Source organism: Phoca vitulina, unplaced genomic scaffold (assembly GCF_004348235.1).
Source record: "Phoca vitulina isolate PV1807 unplaced genomic scaffold, GSC_HSeal_1.0 scaffold3, whole genome shotgun sequence".
In the NCBI taxonomy this organism is placed as follows: Eukaryota; Metazoa; Chordata; class Mammalia; order Carnivora; family Phocidae; genus Phoca; species Phoca vitulina.
The window spans coordinates 32051062-32075644 of NW_022589706.1; the positions used below are offsets into that span (position 1 = coordinate 32051062).

At 34.0% G+C, this 24583-nt stretch overlaps 1 protein-coding gene across 1 annotated transcript; it reads right to left on the reverse strand.

Annotated features, from left to right (window-relative positions):
• Window positions 1–192: 192 nt before the first annotated feature.
• On the reverse strand, window positions 193–23933 carry GNPDA2 (glucosamine-6-phosphate deaminase 2). Its single transcript, XM_032400293.1, has 7 exons — window positions 23828–23933; window positions 20725–20886; window positions 16599–16700; window positions 15348–15530; window positions 10323–10507; window positions 6428–6602; window positions 193–1204 (listed from the first exon to the last, which is right to left on the reverse strand). The coding sequence occupies exons 2-7, from the start codon at window positions 20846–20848 to the stop codon at window positions 1143–1145; spliced, it is 831 nt and encodes a 276-aa protein (XP_032256184.1). The 5' UTR covers window positions 20849–20886; window positions 23828–23933; the 3' UTR covers window positions 193–1142.
• Window positions 23934–24583: the final 650 nt, after the last annotated feature.

Sequence of the window (24583 nt, forward strand, 5' to 3'; positions counted from 1 at the left end):
AGAAATGGGAGAATTTTTACTCCCCACTGAGTGACTAAGAAATTATAGGTAGAATTACTGTCTTTTAACTTAAATCTCTTAAGTGCCTGATGGCAACAAAAAGTAAATGCAGAATCAATACTACTAATAATGTTGGAATATCTCAGATGCATGTATTCAGTTTCACTTCTGGAAATAAAATTTAGATAACAGTTGTTTATTATAAGCTTTATTTGAGTTAAAGATAGAAAACAATATACTTTTATTTGCAATTTAATGATGCAAGTTGTTAATGGCAATCTAAGTTTACAGTAATTCCTTTTATATATACTTCATCATGTTATCCTTTTAGACATATAATTAAGGAATAAAGCTAATCATTTATGAATTTAACAATAATCAGAAAATTGTCTTCAAAAGAATTTAAGTATGTTGCTAGGTATAAAGTTCATAATTGGCAAAATACTTATATTAAAAGCATGAACCCAAGTCATTAAATAAAAATAAGAGCACATTTGTAAAAAAGTGCTATCGAAGGTGGTGCACAAAAATCATGCACTTACACATACTTTCCAAAAGGTCGTGAACTGTACTTTAGGCACCGGCCTCTCTCCAGATTCTCTGTCCCAACGATACAGAGCAGGACTTTCGATGTCCAGATGCTCCTGCAGAAAGATGACTAAGGCAACCACGTGCAGAGAAGCTTGTGTGTAACGCACAGAAAATACCAAGATTACATTCCAGAAGTAAAGGTTTGCAGTGATTGTTTGGTATCTGAAAGGCTTGGAGTGTCTTTATGTGATTAAAAAATAACTCTGAGAATGCCACCAGATTCATACGAATGATACTTGATGTATAGATTCTTCACATTTAAAATGACTTGAAATTTTTAAACAAAGATTTCATTTCTGTGATGTTTTACAGAGTGGCTGTGTGGCTTCCGTACTTTATAATAAACAGCTATTTGTGAGAACCAACTACTTCTCCTAAACCTTAGTATAAAATGGACACATTCTAAATGTGGAATGTTTAACATACAGATACTGGACTTCAAAAATGACAGTCTTCAAAAAAATCCCCATTTTATATTGCATAGGTGAAAATTCATCTACTACTTAAAAAAGTGTTCTGTTCATTCAAGCAGAATTTTGCTCCAATCTCCTTCAATTTCCTTCTTTCATACTGTATAGTGGATCCACAAGTTTATTGTGCACATGCATTAAACCTTAAAGAAAAAAAGCACAATTCTAGTTTTATTTTTAATTTTGAATTATCTCTCATTTACCTTAGAAAATAGAAGAGTTTATAAGATACAATAAGTATACTGGTTCCCATCTGATACAAAATAGTTAAGTTTTATTGAAAAATGCAAATAGAAATGTTTCATAATATTTAGTTGTAACTACCTAGCAAATAGTAATTTACAGTTATTTATGAAGCTGTAGATATAGAATGAGTACAAATTCCTTGGGAGTAGAAGCAGTTCTTGCCTTCAAAGCTTCAATATGGCAAAATAACAAATTTGAATAATGACTTGGTTAATACATTTTGATTACATCCTGTAAGTCTGTTGAGTTTGATCCTCTGCACTTCTCTACCAGACTCCAGCCCAGGAACTCAGAACCGTTATTAAACTGGGATAGCTTTAAGTTCCCCAAAGTATTACCCTATCCATTCATCTGGCAAATTATTTTCCACTATTTTGACATGTGTCTTTACAATAGGGGTGATAACAAACTATACTGAAGGAGGTTAATAAAAAAATCCAAGGTGCCATTAAAAAGTTGAAGACTCCATATTTAAACATAACCAAAGATTTAAACTTAGAATGCCAAAAAAGTAGAGCAGTCAATACTGAATCATTTCTGACTCCCAAACATGACAACTGGAAGCTGTTCACCTGGCAGAAATCAAGTACAGCCTCAATCTTAGGATATAAAAGAGCTAGAGATGGTTCAAGGAGTCTTTGAATCTCCCGCATTAATATACAAATTTGTGTATGCAAGTGTGTGTGCATGTGTGCATTTTTTTCTGAGGACAATCTCTTCACCAGATTTTCATAGTGGTCCATGACCCAAAAGAGGTGAAGAGTCATGACATTTGAACCCTGGTTTTCCTTTTTGCTCTTAACCTTTACATTTCCTTTTGCTTTTAAAGTATAATCTAGCCCAGGGGTCTCCTGGCTGGCTCAGTTGGAAGAGCATGTGACTTGATTTTGGGTTTGTAAATTCAAGCCCCATGTTAGGTGTAGAGATTACAAAAAAAATAAAAAAATACAGTCTAGCCCTTTATTAATATACTTGAACTGTTCTCTATTAACGGGAATTTGTTTTGCTCCTGTTAGCTCTTACGGAAGAGCTATTTCCTCCCAATTTGAGTGCTACTATCCATTTTCTAGGGCTTTCCATCCTATCAACTCAAAAAGTTTTCTTCAGCTTCTATTTAACTCTTTTTATTTAATATCCTTTGGGCTTCATAGGGTGATTTTACATAATTTAGTGGTTAGACTGCGGTGGTTTCATAGCCCTGTGTTCTCCCATCCATCCATCTGTCCCAACTACCCACAATTTATCAAATGCCTCCAATGTACCAGGCACACTTCCAGATGCTGAAATAATGCAGTGAACAAAACTTAAGTCCCTACCTTTGTGAAGCTTTTAACGAAATATATTACATTTTATTTCCTCAAATCACTTACTTAATAAGCCAACTTTTTATGATGCTGAGTCAACTACTTTCAGGAAGAGATCTTACACTTTTTCTTTTTTTTTTTTTTTTTTTTTACTAACATCATGTGAGACTGTGTACTTGAAGGCACTTTGGCCTGTTTTCTTGGCTGATGACACTAACTGGAAAATATAATTTATATTTACTAAAAATACACATTAAAGGGTAATTTTTATAGTGCAGAAGAAATATTTGCTAATGAAAACGATTAACCAGATTAACCAGATCTCTAAATAGAACCAATCCTATTTAAAACAGGATTTAACTGAAAAGTTTTTAATACATTTCAACAACCAGAATGTAAAGAGCAGTAAAATGGGAGCTGGAGAAACCTAGGAGGAGAGGGGACACAAAAACAATGGTAATCTTAGCCACTCAGTTTAGAAGATGTAACCTCCTATGGAGAAGCCACTGTAATTAAGAGGATTATTCTACTTGATACAATTCATCTATCATTTACTTACAGCTTTGATCATGGAAATAATACATTAGAGCTTGAAAACCCAAAACATCAGAATAAACATTAAAAATTCAACTCTATAAAGTTTAACTATACATTAGCTGTAACTTTTACACATTAGGCTGTTTCCAAACTAGAAATGCATTTTGGATGATAAAGAATTTATTATGACTTAAGGTAAAACTGACAATTTTTTATACAAGAATTTGATAGAAACAAATCATTGCTACTTAAATCATTAACAGAAAAAAATAAATTCTGAGTACTAAAACGTATAGACTTCCTAACATGTTGCCAGAAGTTGTTAAATGTCATAGATTCTAAATGTCAATTTTATGGTTCTGACTCCATCTGAATCATTCAATCTCTGTTTCAAGCTACTGGAATAGGGTCTACAAAGGATGAAACAAAAATGTTCACCATAATGATGAGGTCTTGAAAATATACTCTCAAGGACATAAAACACAGGCTTTATATAAAATCAGCAAAAACAAAAAAATTAGACTAAAACATTAAATATTAAACTTTTCCTGCAATTTACTTCTATCTTCCAAAAGGTATATACTGAAACTTCCATTTGCAGTGATTTTTATTGTTTTAGATGCAGTTAACCTAGATTTTCTTCTGGGCCTACATAATTAGAGCCCTTTTATGCACATTTTAGTGATGGCAGAAGATAGAGTAGTAATGTGACTGGAATCTGAAGAACTACAGAAGGTAACTACAGGATTCATATCCTCCAGTACTTAAAGTGGTAAAATACCTCAATGAGAATATGGCAAATATATAAAACTATACTTACGTATAAGTTTATGAATATTCAATTATTCTACCCTGTATTAAAATACCTTACTGTAAAATGAGGTCTGCATATAGCCCAGAATAATATCTCAATTCCATTTTTCTCCATATTGACGGGAGGCACTCTCTGACAGGCTGATACCCTGAACCTCTCCAGAAATACATACAGATCCATATTAGAAAATACAATGTCCTCAAAAGAGCAGTGCAGCGATTCTCTCATGAATAGTCTATACTTCAAAATGTTTCAGAACAGCTTAGAATCTGGATAGATGAATTAAAAGAACAAAATACATGTAATCACCTACCCCCTTGTGTTTTAAATTATCTTTATGTCCATACCTTTTTGGAAGCAATTATTACAGTATGAAAGCAACCCAAACAAATAGAAATATGATTTAGATAGCCAGAGTTTATTTCTCTTCTATGAGGCAGTATAAACAGTGGACAAAAGCCCAGACACCAGATAAGACTGGTTTCACTTACCCAGCTCTGCCCACATATGAGCTGTATGACTTTGGGCGACTTAACATCTCTATTAAGCCTGTTAACTCACCTGTAAATGGGATTATAAGAATACCCACCTCATTGGATTGTGAGAATTAAGTAAATCAAGTATAATCCATTTAGAATAGTGCCTGGTCATATAAGTATTGGCTATTATTATCTTATTAAATATTTACTACACTAAAATGTAAACATTTTGTGATAAAAATGGAATTGACAACATTTGATAAGCACAAGGGTTTACCTGAGGATTGCTGGTACCAGAACATGGGAATGTTAAATGAATCTCTGGCATTAAAATATGTGGATAATGGGGATTCCTTTTATTAATTTTTTCAAGGAATCTAGTATTTGTAATGAAATCTGAAAGACTACATGGAAATATATGGGTAAAACTCCATACAAGGACTCTTATTCATAACTCATCACAGATCTTTCTCTTTTACCTGTCAACTTATTTAAAAACTTGACAATATTTCAGTTTAATTTGATACTTCTGTGGCTTGGTAAAAAAAAAAAAAAAAAGTAACTTTTGATAAGAATATAAATGACTGGAAATAATTAAGCATTTAACAGTAAGGAAAGGTTTAAGTAAATTTTGATACATCTACTTATATAGCCATTAAAAATGCTTTTGAAGAATAGTGAAATAGGAAAGTGCTCACAACAGCTAAGTGCAAATATAAAACTAAGCATGATTAAAATTTTGATTGTTCACTATTCATCAAACTTCATTTGTGTATCATCAAGATTTTTGCGACACTCACACCATTTACGAGTTAAAGATTTCTTTTAAATTGACTTGTAATTTAAATTTATATACTATTTCATGAATGAGATGCTGAAGACTATGAGACACACATTTTATGTATCATTAAGAAAAAATACTACTAGGTAACTGATAATGACACCAATTTTAAACACATCCCAATTTCAGACAAGATAGATGTGAAAAAAGATGTGTCTCACAGGCAATAAAATATGGTAACTTCTTTAACTGTCAAAACAATGATATTTATGGAATACAAGTTTGATCGGTTTAGTGTATTTTTTCTAACACATGTTAAATAAGCACCTAGTAACTAGAGTACAAAGATTAAAAATACATATCCACCTAATATCAATAGTACACATACTACATACTCTGTATGTGTGTATATATATATAGATGACCAGTTATATATTTTCATATCAGCTATATAAATATAAAGAGCACCTATTTATACAGCTTGTTTATTATGTGTGTGTATATGTGGAATTCACTCTTAAGCAGGGAATGGTTTCTAAACAGTATAGTCAAATTTTCCTTGAAAATCTCTTAAATCACCCATTACATCAAGCACATGTAGTTTCATATATACAACCCGGTACGGGAAGGTTTAAGAATTACTGAACTAGACTGCAGGGAAGAGTCAAAAGGACAAGCTACATGCAGAAGTCTGGGCAGTCAAACCCCTACTTACTTGCAGAGTTTATTCCATACTGCTCTGACACTGAACCATTATAACTGATATATGGGAATAATTTGAAATTGTGAAGATTAAATGAGATAGTGGGTGACCCAACTTACCTGCTGCTTAGATTCTAAACCATACCTTGGTGAGGAAGGTGGGGCAGGGAAACAATGAAAAGAAAATCAAAGTATATATATATACATATGTGTATATATATATATATATATATTTCCTTTTGGGTTACTTACTCATATATACAATATGAAAGTAAGATATTTTTTATTAAATTTTGGATTTCAAGAAAAAAATAGGAAACTATTTTGAAAGCTATTATTTGAGGTGAGATTTTTCTATTCCTTAAAAAGAACTGGCTACTGTGTTGGCAAAATGCTGGTTTCAATAGGCACAGTGCAGGATGTGACTCCACAGTCTATTAAGTTTTAATTGTCATCTACAATGGGACATTCTCACTGTCTGCTTCTGAAATTTCAATGCTCACCTTTAAAGTATTTCACAGTTTTAACTCTTAATTCTAAAGTAGCATCTTCATCACACACAAAAATAGTTCGGGGATGCTGCTGGAAAGCAGAAACAGTCCACATGTGATTTACTCCTTCTTCTATTGCTTTGTAGAGAGCAAATGCCTTGTGTGCACCTGTTATGAGGATCATTACCTGAAAAGTCATGACCATTACATGTTAATTAATTCTTAAAACATGTTTCAAATGACTAAAAAGCTCTTTTTTTTTTAAAGAAAGATGTTAGCACCAATACTCTTCTGAAGGTAAAATAAAATAGCGACATATTTCTTCACAGTTCAAGGTATTTATTTTTGTTCTTCAAGGTAAAAGGCAAGCATAAAGTGTAACTTCTGGTTTAAGAAAGTAAAATAGTATCTTCTTACGAAGTATTATTGAATATACCATAATGCAGGTACTTAATACATTAGATACTGATGTGCGTAAGTGACCTGGGAAAATGAAGAAAAAAGAAAGAAAAGGGCTGTTTTGCAAAAGCAGAACTGCAGGTCAACAAAGAATTTACATAACTAGGAATGATATACCAAATTGCTCTAACCCAATCAATACAGTAGATATTACTTTGAAAGAGAAAGAAGCCTAAAGACTATTTCACTGAACAGATTTTATCAAAGTTGTCTAAAACTAGATTTAAAGAAGGATTAGGGATCTACTTAAATGTAAGAACTGTCCTTTAAGCACACAAGACTAAGAATACCCTTATGAATTACAGAAAACCCAAGCTGTTGGTCCCAAATTCCTAAAAGCCTGTAATTCAAAGAACATGTGCAAATGTGAGTGTGTATGTGTCAGAATGAATCTTTACCATTTTTATGAGTGAGAAGGGGTTTGCAATAATCCTTGAAAAAACTGATATATAGGCTTAATAGTCCTTATTTACCTCTAAGTTATTTGTTAAATGGTTGGGATTTGGTGACTGATTAGATGTAGAGAAGAAACAATGACACATGTTTCAAGCTCATATAATTTTTTTTTAAGATTTTATTTATTTGACAGAGAGTGAGAGGGGGAACACAAACAGGGGGAATGGGAGAGGGAGAAGCAGGCTTCCTGCTGAGCAGGGAGCCCGATGCGGGGCTTGATCCCAGGACCCTGGGATTATGACCTGAGCCTAAGGCAGATGTTTAACAACTGAGCCACCCAGGCACCCCATCAAGCTAATTTTCATGGTGAGTGTTGCTACTCACCAAAGGAGGGAATATTCAAAAGAAAGGCAAATTTGGTGGAAAGATAAATTTAAATTTTGGACAGATTAAGTATAGGGAGTCTAAATATGGAGATGTCAGCTGGAAGTTGGAAATACAAAACGTGCAGCTTCAGGAGTACAAGATAAAGATACATATTATCACTGTACTGAGAGTACTTTATCTTTTTGGAATAGTGATAAAACTACTGAAAGAACGTTTCAAAGAGTGACTGCTATTGACGTATTAAAAAAAAAAAAGAAAAAAGATCATGCCCAAAGCATACAGAGTGAATATGCAGTTCCAGAATGAAACCCTAGGGAACAACAATATTCAAAAGGCAGATGAAGAAGAAAAGCTTGGGAAGCAGACTGAGAAGGAATGCTCAGAAAGTAAGAAGAGTAATGGCAGAGTTTTATGATGGGAGGGATGGTCAACAGTAGTAGATGATGAAAAGAAACCCAACAGGATAAGACCTGCAGAAAAGATGCCGGTTGTTAGCAATGAAGAAGTCATTACTGACTTTGGTGACTTTCAGCAAGGTAGCAAAATCAAAAGCAGATTTTTAAATTAGTTTTTCCTATGTCACCTTAAGAATAAATATCCAAAATATTATTATTATATATAACAATTATAAAGATGTTGCAATAGTGGAAAATAATTTCTCTTTTGAAATTATCTTTAAAATATATGACATTATCTTTAAATATACCTCAGTAAAAACAAATTTCAATCCTTTGAAGGTAAATTTAGATTTCGGCAAAGAGCCTAAAGTCAACAAAAATCAGATTTGGTGGTTCAAGTAAGTGACAGCTGTGGATAGAACTTTGTCCAACATGAATTATGAACATAATTCATTCACACTATTCCCAACAGTTATTAAATACCTATTATGTGACAGGCAGTGTAAGGTGCTAGATATACACAACCTACAAACTCAGAGAGATTGTAAATTAGTGAGAAAAAAGATATTAAACCAGTAAACATACAAGAACAATCAGAAATTGTGAGAAGTGCTACAAAGGAAAAAAACAGAGTGGTCTAAGAGAAAATAGAAGAAAGTAACTTTGACTGTGAGGATTATGGTCAAGAAAGGTAATTCTGAAAGTTGAAAACTGAAAGGTGCCATTTTAGCTAAGCAAGGTCTGGAAAAGTAGAGCATTTCACAGTGGTAATCAGTGTGAAGGCCTCAAGCCAAGAAGAGTGATAAAGTAGTGACTGGAGTGGTTCCTTATCTAGTTGACAATTCCCAAATTTTAAGGAAACCTATAATAACTTCCAGGGTGTCACTTCCAAGGTATGTACAGAAGGTCCTTGTTAGCAGAGCTGCCAAACTGTGAAGCTGCTTCCTGATACACTAACCACTTAGAAATTTAGTTTACCATTCATATGTACTTTCCATCTAATAATAGCATCTTCCCCACACATTGATTCAAAATTTTATTAAGTGTATCTGTTCTTAATGAAACTAAAATTGAAGAACAGCTCACATTACAGTTAAAATCACTGGCAAATGAAAATCTGTACACATTAAGCTCCTTACAATTAAAGATAAGAAAATCATTAAGTATGATGATGTGATACTTGTTTCAAAAGAATGATAGAAAAATCAAAGCACTAGGGCCCCTGGGAAAATAATGAAGTCCTAGAATAGTTTTGCCATAATAATTTTCTTTGTAATCATGCTGAGAGTGAGTACTGTGAGGTGAGTGACATCATAAAATTTTCCTGAAAAACTGACCATAAGAAAAAAAATCAGTATCTTAATAACTCTCTGTTCATTCTAAGAATTAGCTTGTTACATTACAAATTAGCAAATAAATCTAGTTAAATGTAAGAAATCTATTTGCATAACTTTCAGTTTCATATTTTAGAAATACAATTGCTCTAAAATCTTTTTCAACTTAATTACTATGGAATTTCAATTCGTGAAGGTCTTTCTTCACATACTGATGACTTTTAGATGAAAAACTTCATTTTGAATGACAGTTCTATTTGTATGTTCAAGTCTAGACATATTTACATTAAGATACATTACTTATTCATCATAACTTGTCTGTATGCTTTCCTCTGAACCTGTCCCATCTTGTTATCAGGAAGGAATGGAGTTTCCATATAATTGAACCACTTAGAATCCTGAGCTGACTGTAATTTGTTCTGTTATTCTCAAGGAAGGAAATGAAAGCCCAATTAAAAATTTAAAAATTAGGATATATTGCTCAGAGTACTTGCCTTCTTAAGTATACCAAATTTAGAACAGATTCAGCCTTAAATGGGTTCTTTTTATGCTGGAAACTAACTGGCTATCCTCCCACAGTCCAGAAGTACTTTACACTAAATTATCCTGAGCCTCCAAAAACAGTTTAACCAGCATTGCATTTTTGTTACAAAAGACCTTTCACCACACCATTTCACTTAAAAACAGACCATTTGATCAGTATGATTTTAGGAACTCAAACAGAAGCAGAACAGGCCTATGTAGCAGTATTCCAGAAGGGGTGGTGCCTAATTCTTAGCTCCAAAAGACTTAGTTAGACTCTAAACGTGGCAATGAGACAGAAGTCATTGAGAGCTCGATAACAGTTTACCTAGTGAATAGGATGTAACAAAAATTATTTGGTGCCATAATTCCTCCAAAATCTACAGATAGCAAAGAATATTGAATTCTTACTTCTCTTGCATCCATCACTGTCCCCACACCAACTGTTAGAGCCATAGTTGGCACCTTCGATAAATCTCCATCAAAATATTTAGCATTTGCCAAAATGGTGTCCATTGCTAGAGTCTTTAATCTTGTCCTTGATACTAAACTGGATCCTGGCTCATTGAAAGCGATATGACCATCTGGACCAATTCCTTTTAAAAGAAGTATACACACACATAGACGCATAAAATAAATAAGATTTCTCAAAGTTCAGCTTGTTTTTAAGAGCAAATAGCCATATTCTAATGCTGCATTAAATACCTGTTCCTGTATTTGATTCAACAAGTATTTCAGTGTATTCCATATGCTTAGCACTGAGCTAGCATGAATGTAACTGACACTGCAATCTAGCACACATATACACACGTACAAATATAATTAAAAACAAGAACTGCATGAAACAATACTTACCCCTGCTAGGAGTCATTCTATTTCATTAGCAAAACATACAAAAGGAAAATGCAGAATGTGAATGACTATACTGATTTCATGACCTAATAATGGGTGACAACCACAACCCGAAAACACTGCTTTAAAGAGACCCACTGCCAGCTCCAGTATTCTAGGACTGCCTCTAAAGTATAGATAAAAATACGACATTCCTTATCTGAACGAAACTGGAAGTAAATCTTTTTGTAAAATGAAGAATCCTTCTATGGCATGAATAAATCAAGTTTTACATATGTGTACCCTACTAGCTAGTCAGAGTTCTGACAACCTCAATGAAAAAATAAACCCACAAATTCTGAGTCAAAATACCTGTTATATTTATACTCTGCATTTTACTTTAATGACACATATGTGTATTTTACTGACTCAGCCTATAATTCAAACCAATTTCTCCCAGATTACAACAAAGTAAAATATGACAAAGAATAACCTGGTTTTGATGGAACAAAGAAGAAATGAAAATCTTAGGGAGCAAATATAAGCCACCAAAGCACCACATTCTAGGAATTTTTAATGTGGTGACAAAGCCTGACCTACATGTGGTTATTATGTATGGATTTTTCCATTGGTGTATATGTATCTGCCTATAAATATAAGTTTTAAATTATAAATATGCATTTCTTTCCAGATTTGTAAAACTACTGTTTCTCCTCTTAAATATGTATCTGTGCAAATATTTATATTTCTCTATGTATGTATAGAGAAGAAAGGCTGGGACCAGGAAAATAAAAGTTCCAGAAAAAACAGGGAAGTCCTCAAGGATCAACATTAGTGTTCTAACTGGTATTGTGGGTCATACAAAAGTGTAGAGTAAGGCTGAAATTATCAGCAGTGGTTCAAGACAGAGAAGGGTCAATATATTCCCTTACTGACCAGAAGTAACTATTAGAAATTGAGCTTCCTGATATAAATATGTCTGGCACACTCTCATTCAGTCTTAAGTCTTTGCTTTAAGAAGCAAAATATATTTACACCTTTAGGAAACATCTCTAAAACATCAGAGTCTGGATTACAGGCCTTCCCGGTGGTCCTACAGTTCTGTGGGGTAGAATGTAAATTTCATTGGAGTAAGGACTTTCTCTTAATTACTATACCCTTACCCCTTAGAATAATACATGACACATAGGAGGCCCTCAATAAATAATGGCTGAATAAATGAAAAGATGGTTGCTATTCTTTGGTATGCTCAGTATAGTTTTTCTCTTCTCCTTCTACCTTGCTCTGCTCCCCTCACAATGGAGGGGACCTTTATCTACTCTGTATCTCTCTGAGTCCGGATGATTGTGGTCTAGTGATAAACACTTGTCCCAAGCTGAAACAGTCAGAATTTCAGGAAATTCTGAAACCTGTGTGGGGTGGAGAAAAGAAGGAAGGCATCTACAGCTGAGGTATCTGATGATAGCACTGCAGGAGAGTATCCATAAGTTCCTGCTTTGGAGATTTGAGGCTCCTTGGTTCTTGTTCTTCCACAGACTTGGCTGTTTCAACTCTTCTAACAATTCTGTGCGTTAGCCCAGAATCATTCTAGTTAATTCACTTTTGGTCCCAAAGTAGATTACAGTTACTTGCAAACCAAAGATTCTAATCATGTACCCAAAGGAGAGGGTTAATGTTTTCCCCACAGTCTTATTTTTATTTTTTTAAAAAACAGTATCTTAAGATAATTTTAAAGTTAATAATATCCTTAAAGTTTATCTATAAAATTTCATATTTGTGTATTTTATTGCTGGGGGTGGGTCAGGGATTGCATGATTGCAATCTTTTTGTAAAATGAAAATTGCAAGTAGATTGCACTCTACTCTTTCTTTTAGCAATTCTGTCATCACAGGGAGAATGAGAACTTCTGGCAGTATATATTTCCTTTTTCTTTCCTACTGAGGAAAGGGAATTCCTGTTCTATTTCCCAGGAGTAAGACACGATGGATCCACAGTCTTGAGCTCTTCTCATTCTACTATTTCCAGTTTAGAGGGGAAGAATAGGAAACCCCATTTTGGCCTCAAGCCCAACCTGAAATCTCTAATCCAAATTTACCTTTAATAAGGCTGATATTTTGATCCCATTTGGCTCAGTTCTTAGTGTTTTTATTAACCAACAAACCCTGGAACAAAAGAAGGGTATGTGGTAAGACCCAAATACCAAGCCTCATCTTGAAAATCCAATAACAAATCTAGATCAACAAAGGCAAAGAATCAAATGAGATTCTTGCATGAGTATACATCCAATAATAGGGTACCCCAAATAGTAAAAAGTTCAAAGAAAATGCAATAAGCTAACCCTTCTTCCCCTATACACAGAGTAATTATGTCTTTTGGATGGTAAATATAAAATGGCAGACCCTGATCATGACATGACTACAGTGAAGATGTTAATGGAAGAGGCAAGGAAATCTTATTTATTGATTGACTGATTGATTGACTGGTCAGGAGAAAATGTCTACAGGAAGCTTAAGACAAAAATTGGTTAGAAAACAAAGTAAAGTGCTTTCTAGTATAAGAGTCAGTGATACACACACATAATTATAATTTACAATCCATCCTGTTTCAAAGGGAAAACTAAGGTGACCTATAGTGAGGAAATACACCAAAAAACCTAAGCCAAAAAGAAATGAGAAGTGACTTAAAGCTATAGGAAAAGAAGAAAGTTCTAGGAGAAATCTTTGATAAGGGATATTCAGGCTTAAACACTACATTAAGCTGTAAATACTTCTGGAAAGCAGACAAAGGGAGAAAATGGAGTTTAAGAGTTCTTAGGCCCCCCCACCCAAGTAAATTCTATTTTCCGGCACAGAATCCCCAAGGGATTTGTCACATGGATCCTTAGGTAAGGCAAATAAATTAAAAGGAAAAAAAAGATATTTAAATAAAGTAAAAGATATTTTTCATTAAGCCATTTTTAATAATGAACCTCTATTAACTACCATGCCTTTTTGTATAATGGTAAATGAGTGAAATATTTCTTGATATAACTAAAATACAGATACATTAGGTATAATTACATTACAGTAATTAGGTATACATTATAGTAATTCTAATTGATTTTTGTATGGAGTTTAGAAAACCTAAAGAATGCATGGGTAGTGCATTCCTTAAACGTTCCCAAATTACCCTTGATATTGGCAAGTACAAATAGTAATTATTTCAGAATTGAACCATATGGACAAAACTGGAATACATATATTTTCCAGGAATACTGGAATTTTATTTAAAACATAGATAACTTTCTATTTTGAAAAGTGAAACAGTCTAGCTTAGATTCTTGCTCAGATAAAACCATCCCATTTACAAAATAAAGTAAATGATATTGGCTCTGTTAGGTACAGAAAAAAATTTCCTCAAAGAGAAAATCTCAATCTCACTGGATACCCTTAGAAGTAATTCAGTAAAAAAGCAGGAAATTCAATGAACTAAGGAACAATTATTTCATCATCTACAGTTCAGAAAGAGAAGACTGAATAACACTTAATGGAGTACCAATTACACACCAACCACTATGCAAGCATTTTACACGTTATAACATGGTGAATTCTCACAAGTTTTGGAATGGTTAATATTAATTCCTGTTTTACAAATAACTTAATTATACTGAACTTCAATAAACTTCCCAAGGTCATACAGATAGTAAGTGACCCAAACAGAATGCGAATTCATGTCTGACTGTAATACCCAATTTTCCCCAAGGGCAACCAACCACCACAACTATATGTGGCCACCTCAACCATCAGTCAGCCTCAATACAGGTCTACTGAAGATCTAATTCATGTACTTTTAAACAGTCTTTTAATAAATATAAGATATATCTGGAGAACTTAATTTAGAGCTTTAGTACATTTAGTTGAATACTAAAAACTCTGGCAAAAAGCATTTTGGTTTCAGTTTCATTGCTGTTATACTATTCTTATGGTAATTAATCAGCTGTCTCAGGCTTCATAATGACGACAGAAAACCATATTGTCATGACAAAGAAATTTCCTATTTTCAGTGGTACATTACAAACAAACACATGCATGTAGATATATATAAATTTCAAGTGGAATTTAGCCAATTAAACATTTATTCATGTGGAGTTTATAAAGACAGTTATACAGCTTAGTTCACATTGAAGGGTGATGATAAAGTCTCACATCAGTCTTAACTGATTTTTTTAATGAGATGAAGTAATTTAAGTGATCAGTACAGAAATGCGAAAATCCACTGTTCCACATGCAAACTTTTAGGGATTTAACCCTGTAATTTGGTAAGAAAGCTGGGTTGGGATTTTAAAGAAATCATAAAAGATAATAATTATCATTCAGGAAAAGAAACATCACTCATTTTGAAAGATGTGGTAAACTGTTAATTCTAAAGAGATAATACAAAAGAGTTTAGCAGGTATTGGAACTTATTTCTCAAGACATAATTTAAGCAATTCTAACTTGCGACCTTAATATTTTTTGATGAAAATAAGGTAAAATAAAAATCAGTAGCTGAATAAATGGGTATTACAATTACAGATGTTCCCTACATTACACAAAGGTAAGATTAATGAGAAAATGTTTTACGTACCTCCAACAAAAAGGTCAATTCCTCCAGCTTCTTTTATTTTCTTTTCAAAAGCATCACATTCTGCTTGTAAATCTGCAGCATTCCCATCGAGGATATGAGCATTCTTAGGATCTATATCAATATGCTTAAAAAAGTTATTCCACATATAAGAATGGTAGCTTTCAGGATGATTTCTGGGAAGTCCTAAATAAAAAGTTAATAAATAAAAATGTAAGTATTTCCAGGAATAAATCCAAAGTTTACTTTTCTGATTAAGCCATAAATGCTATTTAAAATATATAACCTTTCTATTCCATATCCAATGGATATCCAAATTAAATCCAATTTAAAGGCATTTTTATGTGGAATACATGGTCATTATATGCCAGGCGTTAATCACCTTACATGTATGTATTAATTCAAATAATTTATATAACATCTATGGAATTACTTTTATCATTCTTATAGATAAACAACAAAAGTACAGAAATATTAAGTAACTTTCCCAAAGTCACACAGCTCATAGAAAGACTGGAATTCAAACACAGAAATCTAGTTCACATGCATTTAATCACTGTACTCCACTTCTCAGGCACAAAACTTCTACCAATGGAACTGATTTACGTATTAATTTCAACAATAATTAGCCATACATCTGAAATGTTGGTCCATGTTTCTCATCTATTTTTCCTATATGCATGCAAAGTATGCTGAATCACAACAATTCTTTGGCTATCACTTAGGCTAACACTAAAAATGTATTCCTATGTTCAAAGTTTAAAACAAGAGTTTATTCACATCACAGATCTTTCCTATTAAGCAAGTTAACAATCAATATGGCATAAAAGCTTCATAGCCACAAATATAAATATACTTATCTTTGAAAAATCTTTATTTTACTAATTACTTTTACATACGTGGTGCTCTATCCCCACAACAACACTGGTTTTAACTTTGCCTTAAGGGGACAAAAAAAAAACCAAAATGTGTGACGTACTGGCTCAAAGTTGCATGACTGGTAAGTGGCAGAGCCCAAGAATGAATACAGATCTTCTGATTTCTAGTCCCATATTCCTCCACGATATCGTGCTGGCATCACAAAAATATAGATTTTTTAAATATAAACTCCCAACCTCACCACAAGGCAGTACATTATCTTCTAATTATATTACATTCAAAACATAAATTCAAATAACGTATTAATTCTTAAAATATATTCATTTTATTTAAAATATAACATATCCAAATAATATATTCAAATGATATACTTACCTACATATTCATCCATGTTAAAGGTCTTCACATATTTAAAAGAAAGGTCTCCATTCTTATGATATTCTATTAGTTTTTTATAACATCCTAAAGGTGTACTTCCTAAAACAGACAGAGAGTCCATTTTCTAACATAACATGAAAAACCTATTTTTTTTAGAAAGTTTATATTTACTTTATTCTCTTAATGATATTCTCTACTTCTAATTTGCTAGGGAAACAATGATTAATTTAAATACATATTCAATTAAATGTATTTTGAATTACACATACATTTGCAAGGTACCTTGAAATCTTAGTAAATTAGAATTTGCTGACTAAAACTAGAAATCTGTCAATAGAAATTATAGTTTGGAAAATTATTCTAGAGTTGTTCAGTATTTGGAATTAATGTTGTATATTACAAGATTAGAAACTTCTAGAAAGCACATTTGAATTAAAAGAAAAATAAACACCTCACCTTTTGAGTAAAAGCTTTTATAGAGAAGGATTTATATCATATAAATGAAATATAAAAAGGTCAAGTTGACCATTTAATGAAATCAAAAGGGAAACCAGAGCTAAATTTAAATACTGCCTCTACTTTCAAAATAGACTCAGAAATTGGCAAGGACTGTTTGAGGAACATTAGCCTTTATGATTTTAACTGGAGATTCTGTTTCTTATTTTGTGTTATTTTCAGCATATATCAGCTAAAATGTATAAAGTAAAATGACCTCTGGGAAATGGGATCTTGGCTTTGGATATTTTATCTGATTTTATTGTTTTATAAATGTGATTCTTTTACATGTTTTATAAAACTAAAATCAGTTTGATAGTGCTTCTTGACATGGCACAATTAAGAAAAATAAATTTAGCCACTTGAAGATGGCCTCCATTTTTAAATTTGCTGTATTTTTTCATTTTAACTACAAACTGGAAGGTTAGAGATTGACTGCATTTTTTTTTTTTTTAAGATTTTATTTATTTATTTGACAGAGAGAGACACAGCGAGAGAGGGAACACAAGCAGGGGCAGAGGGAGAGGGAGAAGCAGGCTTCCCGCTGAGCAGGGAGCCCGATGTGGGGCTCGATCCCAGGACCCTGGGATCATGACCTGAGCCAAAGGCAGACGCTTAACGACTGAGCCACCCAGGCATCCCAATTGAATGCATTCTTAACAAGTGATCTGGCCCTCCCTATCCTGGCTGGAGTATTGATTAATTCCTAATATATCCACCATCACAAAACAAAACATCTGCACACAAAATTTCTACTCAAGTGGCAGACAGAAGTATGACAGAACTAAACAGTCTTTGGCGAAAGAAAAAACAAACAAAAAAGGAAATTCTATAGTAGTAAAAAGATTGCCTTTCATTTGCGATAAAAGAATAATACAAGTGGCTATAAATAATAAATATAGGTTCAGGGAACAGAAGACTAAAGATTTTTTTAAAGCTAAAGCAAACATACTGTTTTAAATTATAATTAATAATTTATAAATTTTACAATTCCATCTCAAAGAACTATAACCCACTAACATAAGACCTATCTTAAAGATGGATAAGTGTGCTTTTCCTTCTTTCTTTTGAGAAGCATAAACAAATCTGTGTTTGTTTCAATATTAAGAGTTTAATTATAGGACTCCCTCGATTTAAGAATATATGAATAAAAAAGGTGAGGAGTCACAATGGTGAAGACAAAAAAAACCACATTCATTTCCTACTTTTTAATCCAAGTGGCTGAAGAAAAAAAAATAATGAAAGATACGGTACATGGTACACTGGTTAAAGAAACTTCATTTTAATATTTGCTTTGCAAAACTTATTTACTAACATAACTACTACCAAGTGCTTACTATGATTCAGATGAAAGAAAAATTAAAACTGTTTCTATCCTAAAAAACCTCACAAGATAGGAATAGGCAAATAATCATAACAAAAATATTATAAATAACCTATAAGAAGTCTGGAGAACTGTTGTAAATCAAAGAAGAAAAGATTATAGTCTTGTTTGTTGAAGGAAGGATATCCAAGAAGATGACATTTCAACTAAGTCTTGAAGAAGGGGTAGAATTCCAATAGTTAAAATTAGGGTTAGGTTGTAGTTGAGAACAAAAAAAGATGGGGGAGGAGGCCGAGAAATGACATTTGTATGTTTACCATGTGCTAGATGCTATATACTGGTATTTTTATACATCAGCTCATGTAAACCTTGGGAAATTGGCATTATCTTTCCCATTTTGAGAATGGAAAAACTGGGTCAAAAAGATTAAGGAATTTGCCAAATATCATATGGTAATGAAGCCAGAGATTCAAGAGATTCTGTCTGGTTCCATGGCTCATATAGTTTTCATTATGTAACATACTAGCAACATGATGAAAGTAAAGCCGGCAAGGTCAGGTCTATTCTTTGAACTACAAGTAGTCTAATTTTCCTATCATGATTCAGAGTAAGAGAATCAGGGAATAAGTTTGGGAGGCAGGAAGCATGCAGGCCCTTACATGTGAAGCTTGTTAAGATCACATCAATAAGCACTGAAAAGATATTCTCCAGAAACTGTGCTTGGTGGAGGGATAATTACAATACAGCATGCTACATACAATTACATAAACATATGCTCAAACTTCAAAAGCAAGGAGGAGAGAGCGTGATTAACACTGTCAATGGTCAATGAAGGAGGAAAGTGGAAAATGTCAACAAAGGTTTTCCAAGATACGTCATTGGCAGGTGCATTATTAGCAGTTAAACTATCCTAAAATAAGCAAAACTTGTAGATCTAAACACACAAAAGTACGTTTAAGACTGCTTGCATTCATCACTTTGAAGACTTTCTGCCCCCAAGCTAAAATTACTGTTTATTTCTACATCATAATTAAGACAGAGTGATCAAAGCAGCTAGCCTGGTTGCAGCCTGGGTTTACAGTATGCAAACTGATACAGAGGCCCAACCATTGGGGCTCATGTATAAAAAATGTGGGTGTTGAGGGTGCCAGTCTGGTGTGTACAGTTTTTAAAAGTCCCTCTTTACCATTCTCATCAAGATCTACTGCCCTGGACCAAAAGACAAATAGCAAGATAACAAACAAACAACTTCATGAGCTAAACAATACCTTTCATGGAAATTACACAAGTGGAAAAAAGTATAATTGTAGCTTTTATGTAGTTAGCACATATGGGGGGAGGAGCAGAAGGAAAAAAATACTGTTTAAATAAGACACACTTATGGGAACCTTAAATTTATACAGTATTTACAGTACACAAGGGAGTGGCACAAACACTGCCTTATTTGAGCCTCAAACAGCATTACTGGCTATTATTATCCTTATCTTTCTTAAAGGAAAGGAAACCAAAGATTAGGGAGGTAGAATAAATGCCTTGCAGTCACCAAGAAAGTAAGTAGTAGCTCTGATTCCAGGTGCAATACTCTTTCCTGTGGAAGTCAACAATATCAAATTAAGTGCCATGAAAAAAAAAAAAATTAAGTGCCATGAGATCAATGACACTACTTGGTTAATTTTTAAGAAAAACCTTAACAGGGAACTAAATACAACAAAACGTGCAATTCATACTTAGGTTTACTCTGTCATGAAGACATACCAGTCTTCAATTTTTCAGTCATAATACTTCTATAATAAAAAGAAAATAAACACAAATTATAAAAGGCTAATAAGATAATAAAAGTATATGAGGCGGGGGGAGTAAAATGAAGAGACAAGAGTACATAGTTCAGATACCTCTTAACAATCATTAGAAAGGCTAATCTACTAATTAAGTACATGAATAGTGAAAGTAACATCCTTAAAAACAAACAAAAGATGACTAGATAAAGGTACAAAAATATTATGACCATCACTTAAGTTAGGATATTTCCTTTTGCATTTTGGAGTGGAAAGTGATGTATAATTTTAATACAAGAAATTTCCTTTTGCATTTTGGAGTGGTAAGTGATACATAATTTTAATACAAGAAAACAGTAATGGAACACAGATACCAGATAGTTATATACACATTTCTGGCTCTATATACTAATATGTTCAATCAGTGATATGGCAAGAAATAAAGGGGAAACATATTTTACTAAAAGAAACCCTTCCATCCCATGATTTTATGTACCTAAAATGGGGGAAAAAAAAAAAGGTGTATTACCTGTTGGTAAACCCAATGTAAAGTATCTGTCCTGTCCAGGTTTGAACTGAATGATGCGATTACAGATGTATTTGGCTGCCCACTCACTAGCCAAGTCATAGTTATCAAGAATTACAAGCCTCATTATGGTGATGCACAGCTTCCACGACAAGAAGTTCAAACCTGAGAAAATTCCATTGTAGAGCATTTTAAGTAATTTACAGACACTCAAACATAAGTGTATTAAAACTGATGACTTTAAAAAGGACATCACTTAAAAAAGACATACTTATATACAAATACAACCTGTACTTTTAAAATAGTAATAGCCTTTCTCTTTTGAACAGACCTTGGGTTCTGAGCAGTGGCCTACGTAATTTAAGTACATACACAATCTTCTGAATTAAATATAACACCCACTTTTAGATGAGGAGAAGAAGTCACATAATTTGACTGAGGTCACACAGTTACTAAATGACAAAGCCAGAATTCATATCAAGGCAAACTTAAAGTTTTTATAAGCCACGACACTACACTGTCTTGACAGGGATGTTATATAAAGCAACATAAAACAAACCTAAAGGCAAACAAAGCAGTACTCATTTCTTGAATGCAAGTTAAAGGGAGTAATGATACTTAGCAACCTCTGGGTTACTTACTAAAATCCAGAACTCTCCCTATAAATACTGTAATAACCAAACCTCCCTTTTGTTAAATGTTTTTGTAAAAATGATACCTGCACTTAAAAATTTTTCAATATAGAAAGGTGTAAGAGGAAAAAAAAAATCAACTCAAATCCTACACTCATAAATAAAAACTATTATTAGGCATACAACATTCCAGATGTCTAACGCGCACACATATAAATAGAATGTATAGAAATAATTTTCAACAATGAGATCATACTAGACATGCTGTTTTTAATAAAAAGCATAATATTTAATTCTTCCTGAATTTAACAAAAGAAAAAGTGAACTAAAACTGCTGATCTCTGAAAAAAAAAAAATTCTTCATAAAAAGCAATTTTAGTTCCTAAAAGAGTAATCTAAGGTTAAGACAAAATATTGAGATCAGAGTCATTTAAAAACTATGATTCCATTTTAGACAATGTGGATTGACCTACTACCATGACTCACAACCCCTGATTTCTGTAAAATGTATTATTTTTATATTGACAAGATTTGTAACATTTACACTGTATCCTATAACCATAATTCCCAGATTTTAATTCTTAGTTCCATATTTAAATGGATCTGTCACCCACACCAATCCTTTTACAAACGGCTTCAGCAGTCCTGAGTTTCTATACACTTTACATACAAAAATAAGTCAAATTCTTGAAATTAATGGGAATAGTAGGTCTTATTACAATGAATATATGAAACCTAAATGATATCCTTAAAAACATAAAGATTTAGAATTCTGGCACAACAAGAAATTATGATCACCGTGATTTAAAATTCTGGCACAGTAACGAGAGACAAATAGCCTTTACAGACAATAATCTACATAGAAGTCATAAATTCACTCCAACACAAATGGACTTGGCCTCTATTTAAATTCATTAATGATCTAATGCCAGAAACAATTTCAAAGTTACACCAAGAATCAGAAACACTTCCTGGCCACAAAGAGATATACTTAACTTCGAATAAGTATGGCCATCAAGAGATATACTTACTTCTAACAAGCATATTCAGCAAACTGATTATTGATAAAAAGAAAAAAGAATTGTAAGGTAAGGAGGAAGAGCATTAGAATTTCCAAGTATCTTCTGTGTTCTGGGCGCGCTATCTCTTTTTCTCAATTCAACACACTTATGAGGGCCTATTAAATGCAAGTACTAAGTTGTGTAATCACAAAAGTGATTAAGATAGGGGCCCTACTATTAAGGTCTTAGAATCGCTGAATAGTCTCTGGGGTAAAAATTATCATCCTCATTTTTCAGATATAGAAAACTGTAACTCAGAAATTTATTGCTAAGGTTATAAAGCTATTAATGGTAGCGGGTCTATCTGACTGAAAGACCCATGCTCCAGATGTGCCTTAAAAGAAGCACTTAGGATGCCTGCTAAAAATATGGATTCCCAGGCCCCTCTCACCGGACATAAGTGTTTCAACAGATGTGAAATGGGATCCATGGAATCTGCACTTTTAGAAATATCATAGATGATTATTACAATCAGGTTAAATTTTGAAAAGAACACCACAGGAAGAGACTTCATTGCAAAGAAGTTCAAGTTAAGTCTCTCAGATCAGGTACAGGCAAGTTTTGTTTGTTTTAAATTCAGAGTACTCAGACTTCATTACACAAGTCTCAAATGAATCATTCCACGCAGAGGAAAGCAAAATGTTTTGGTCACATTTATTCAGATTAAAAAATGTGTTTTTGCCAGTTTTTGCCAATCCTCATAGATCCAAACTGGTGTGGCTCTGGGCAATTCTCTGGCATCACAACCATATAGCACTCAAAAAATGACACAGCACCCCCCCGCCCCCCATTCCCTCACCTTCCTCTGGTGCTGATTCATTCTGAATGTGCATTAACTTGGAGAATGGGCTGCTGAATACAAATCTCAGGACTTTGGAGCAGGATGAGAACTTGCACAAGACTTAGGTTGCACAGTTAGTCTAGGAGCTACACTAGCATCTGAACTTCAGAATTCCTGCTCTGAGCTTTTTTTCTACACCTGACCTGAAAATGTCTCTGAAGTGCAGGGCAGGGGAGCCCCATCCCTATGTGGGGCGAGAAGCAGCAGAGAAGGCTGTGGTCCCTACCTAGAAGGCAAACGCCAGGGCTGCAAACCCACCTTAGCTGCGTGGCTGCTGAGCACAATCACTCCGCAAACTATAACGAATACAAATGAGGGTGACTGATACTGATTTTTAACAAGTGTCAGGAGAAAGCCGCCAAAAGAGAGGAAGGGATAGGAACCTGCTCCCGGAGGCCCAGTTTCGAAGGGCACCAGCAGCCACGCGTCATCCTTAGCCCCGCCTCGAAGCTCCTGGGACCCCAATCTGTCCTGGCCGCACGTCCCCGTTTCGGCACAAAGCCCACCCCAGGGGGCAATGACCAACCCGTTCCCCGCCTGACTCCCCTTCTTGGTCCCCAGCCCGGACTCACCTGCCGACCCACCCGCACTTCCGATGTTGGAACAGCGGAAACAACCAGCACCCAGCCACCCGGAGCCGGCGTGTGGAACGCGAAGCCCAAAGACCCGGATGTAAACCCAAGGCGCAGAAGGGACCGCGGCGCAGCCCGCGGGTACTGCGCATGCGCATACCTCTAGCTCGCTAGGGATGAGCTGTGCGGAGGTTCTTAAGAATTCCGAGAGGCAGGAACCCTTTCCTACACGGGAGTTTCCAGTTCCTGGGCCATCACCTTCCCGCCAGTCTTTTTATCAACTCTCAGAGGTTGAATTGAGGTAGATTCTTTGGGTTTATGAAATTTAGTATGTAGGACTGCTGTGCGCTCATGCATAAGCATTACTTAAATTGTTGCTTATAATAGCAATATGAATTCATCTTTATCTCTAAGCTTTTGAATGTTTACTAAGTGCCTTTTATCAATAAGCTCATCAAAGTTAAGTTTGTTACATGCTGCAGAAAAGCAAAGTGTATACCCTGGGAAGCCTTGGAGTGGCTCACTAGGAATAAACCTAGAAGGACACTGTAGAGCAGAATTCTTCCTCTACCCTTCACCGTCTTCCAGCTGGCCTAAGAATTCAATTTTCATGACCTAGATTAACAGGAGGAAAAGACACAAAGTTTTATTATCCATGCATAGAGGACCAATAATATATTGAGACACAAAGAAATGACCCAAGTCAGGCAGCTTTTATACATTTTAGACAAACACAATAAATTTGTGAGGAATTTA

Bases quoted from the DNA above. Each gene is read 5' to 3' on its own strand.
- GNPDA2 (XM_032400293.1), bottom strand. From the start codon at position 20,848: ATGAGGCTTGTAATTCTTGATAACTATGACTTGGCTAGTGAGTGGGCA. The intron at 15,531-16,598 runs GTAAGTATATCA...CTTTTTATTTAG, and splicing joins TAACATGGATGAATATGTAG to GACTTCCCAGAAATCATCCT. The intron at 10,508-15,347 runs GTACGTAAAACA...TTCTTTTAAAAG, and splicing joins AATTGACCTTTTTGTTGGAG to GAATTGGTCCAGATGGTCAT.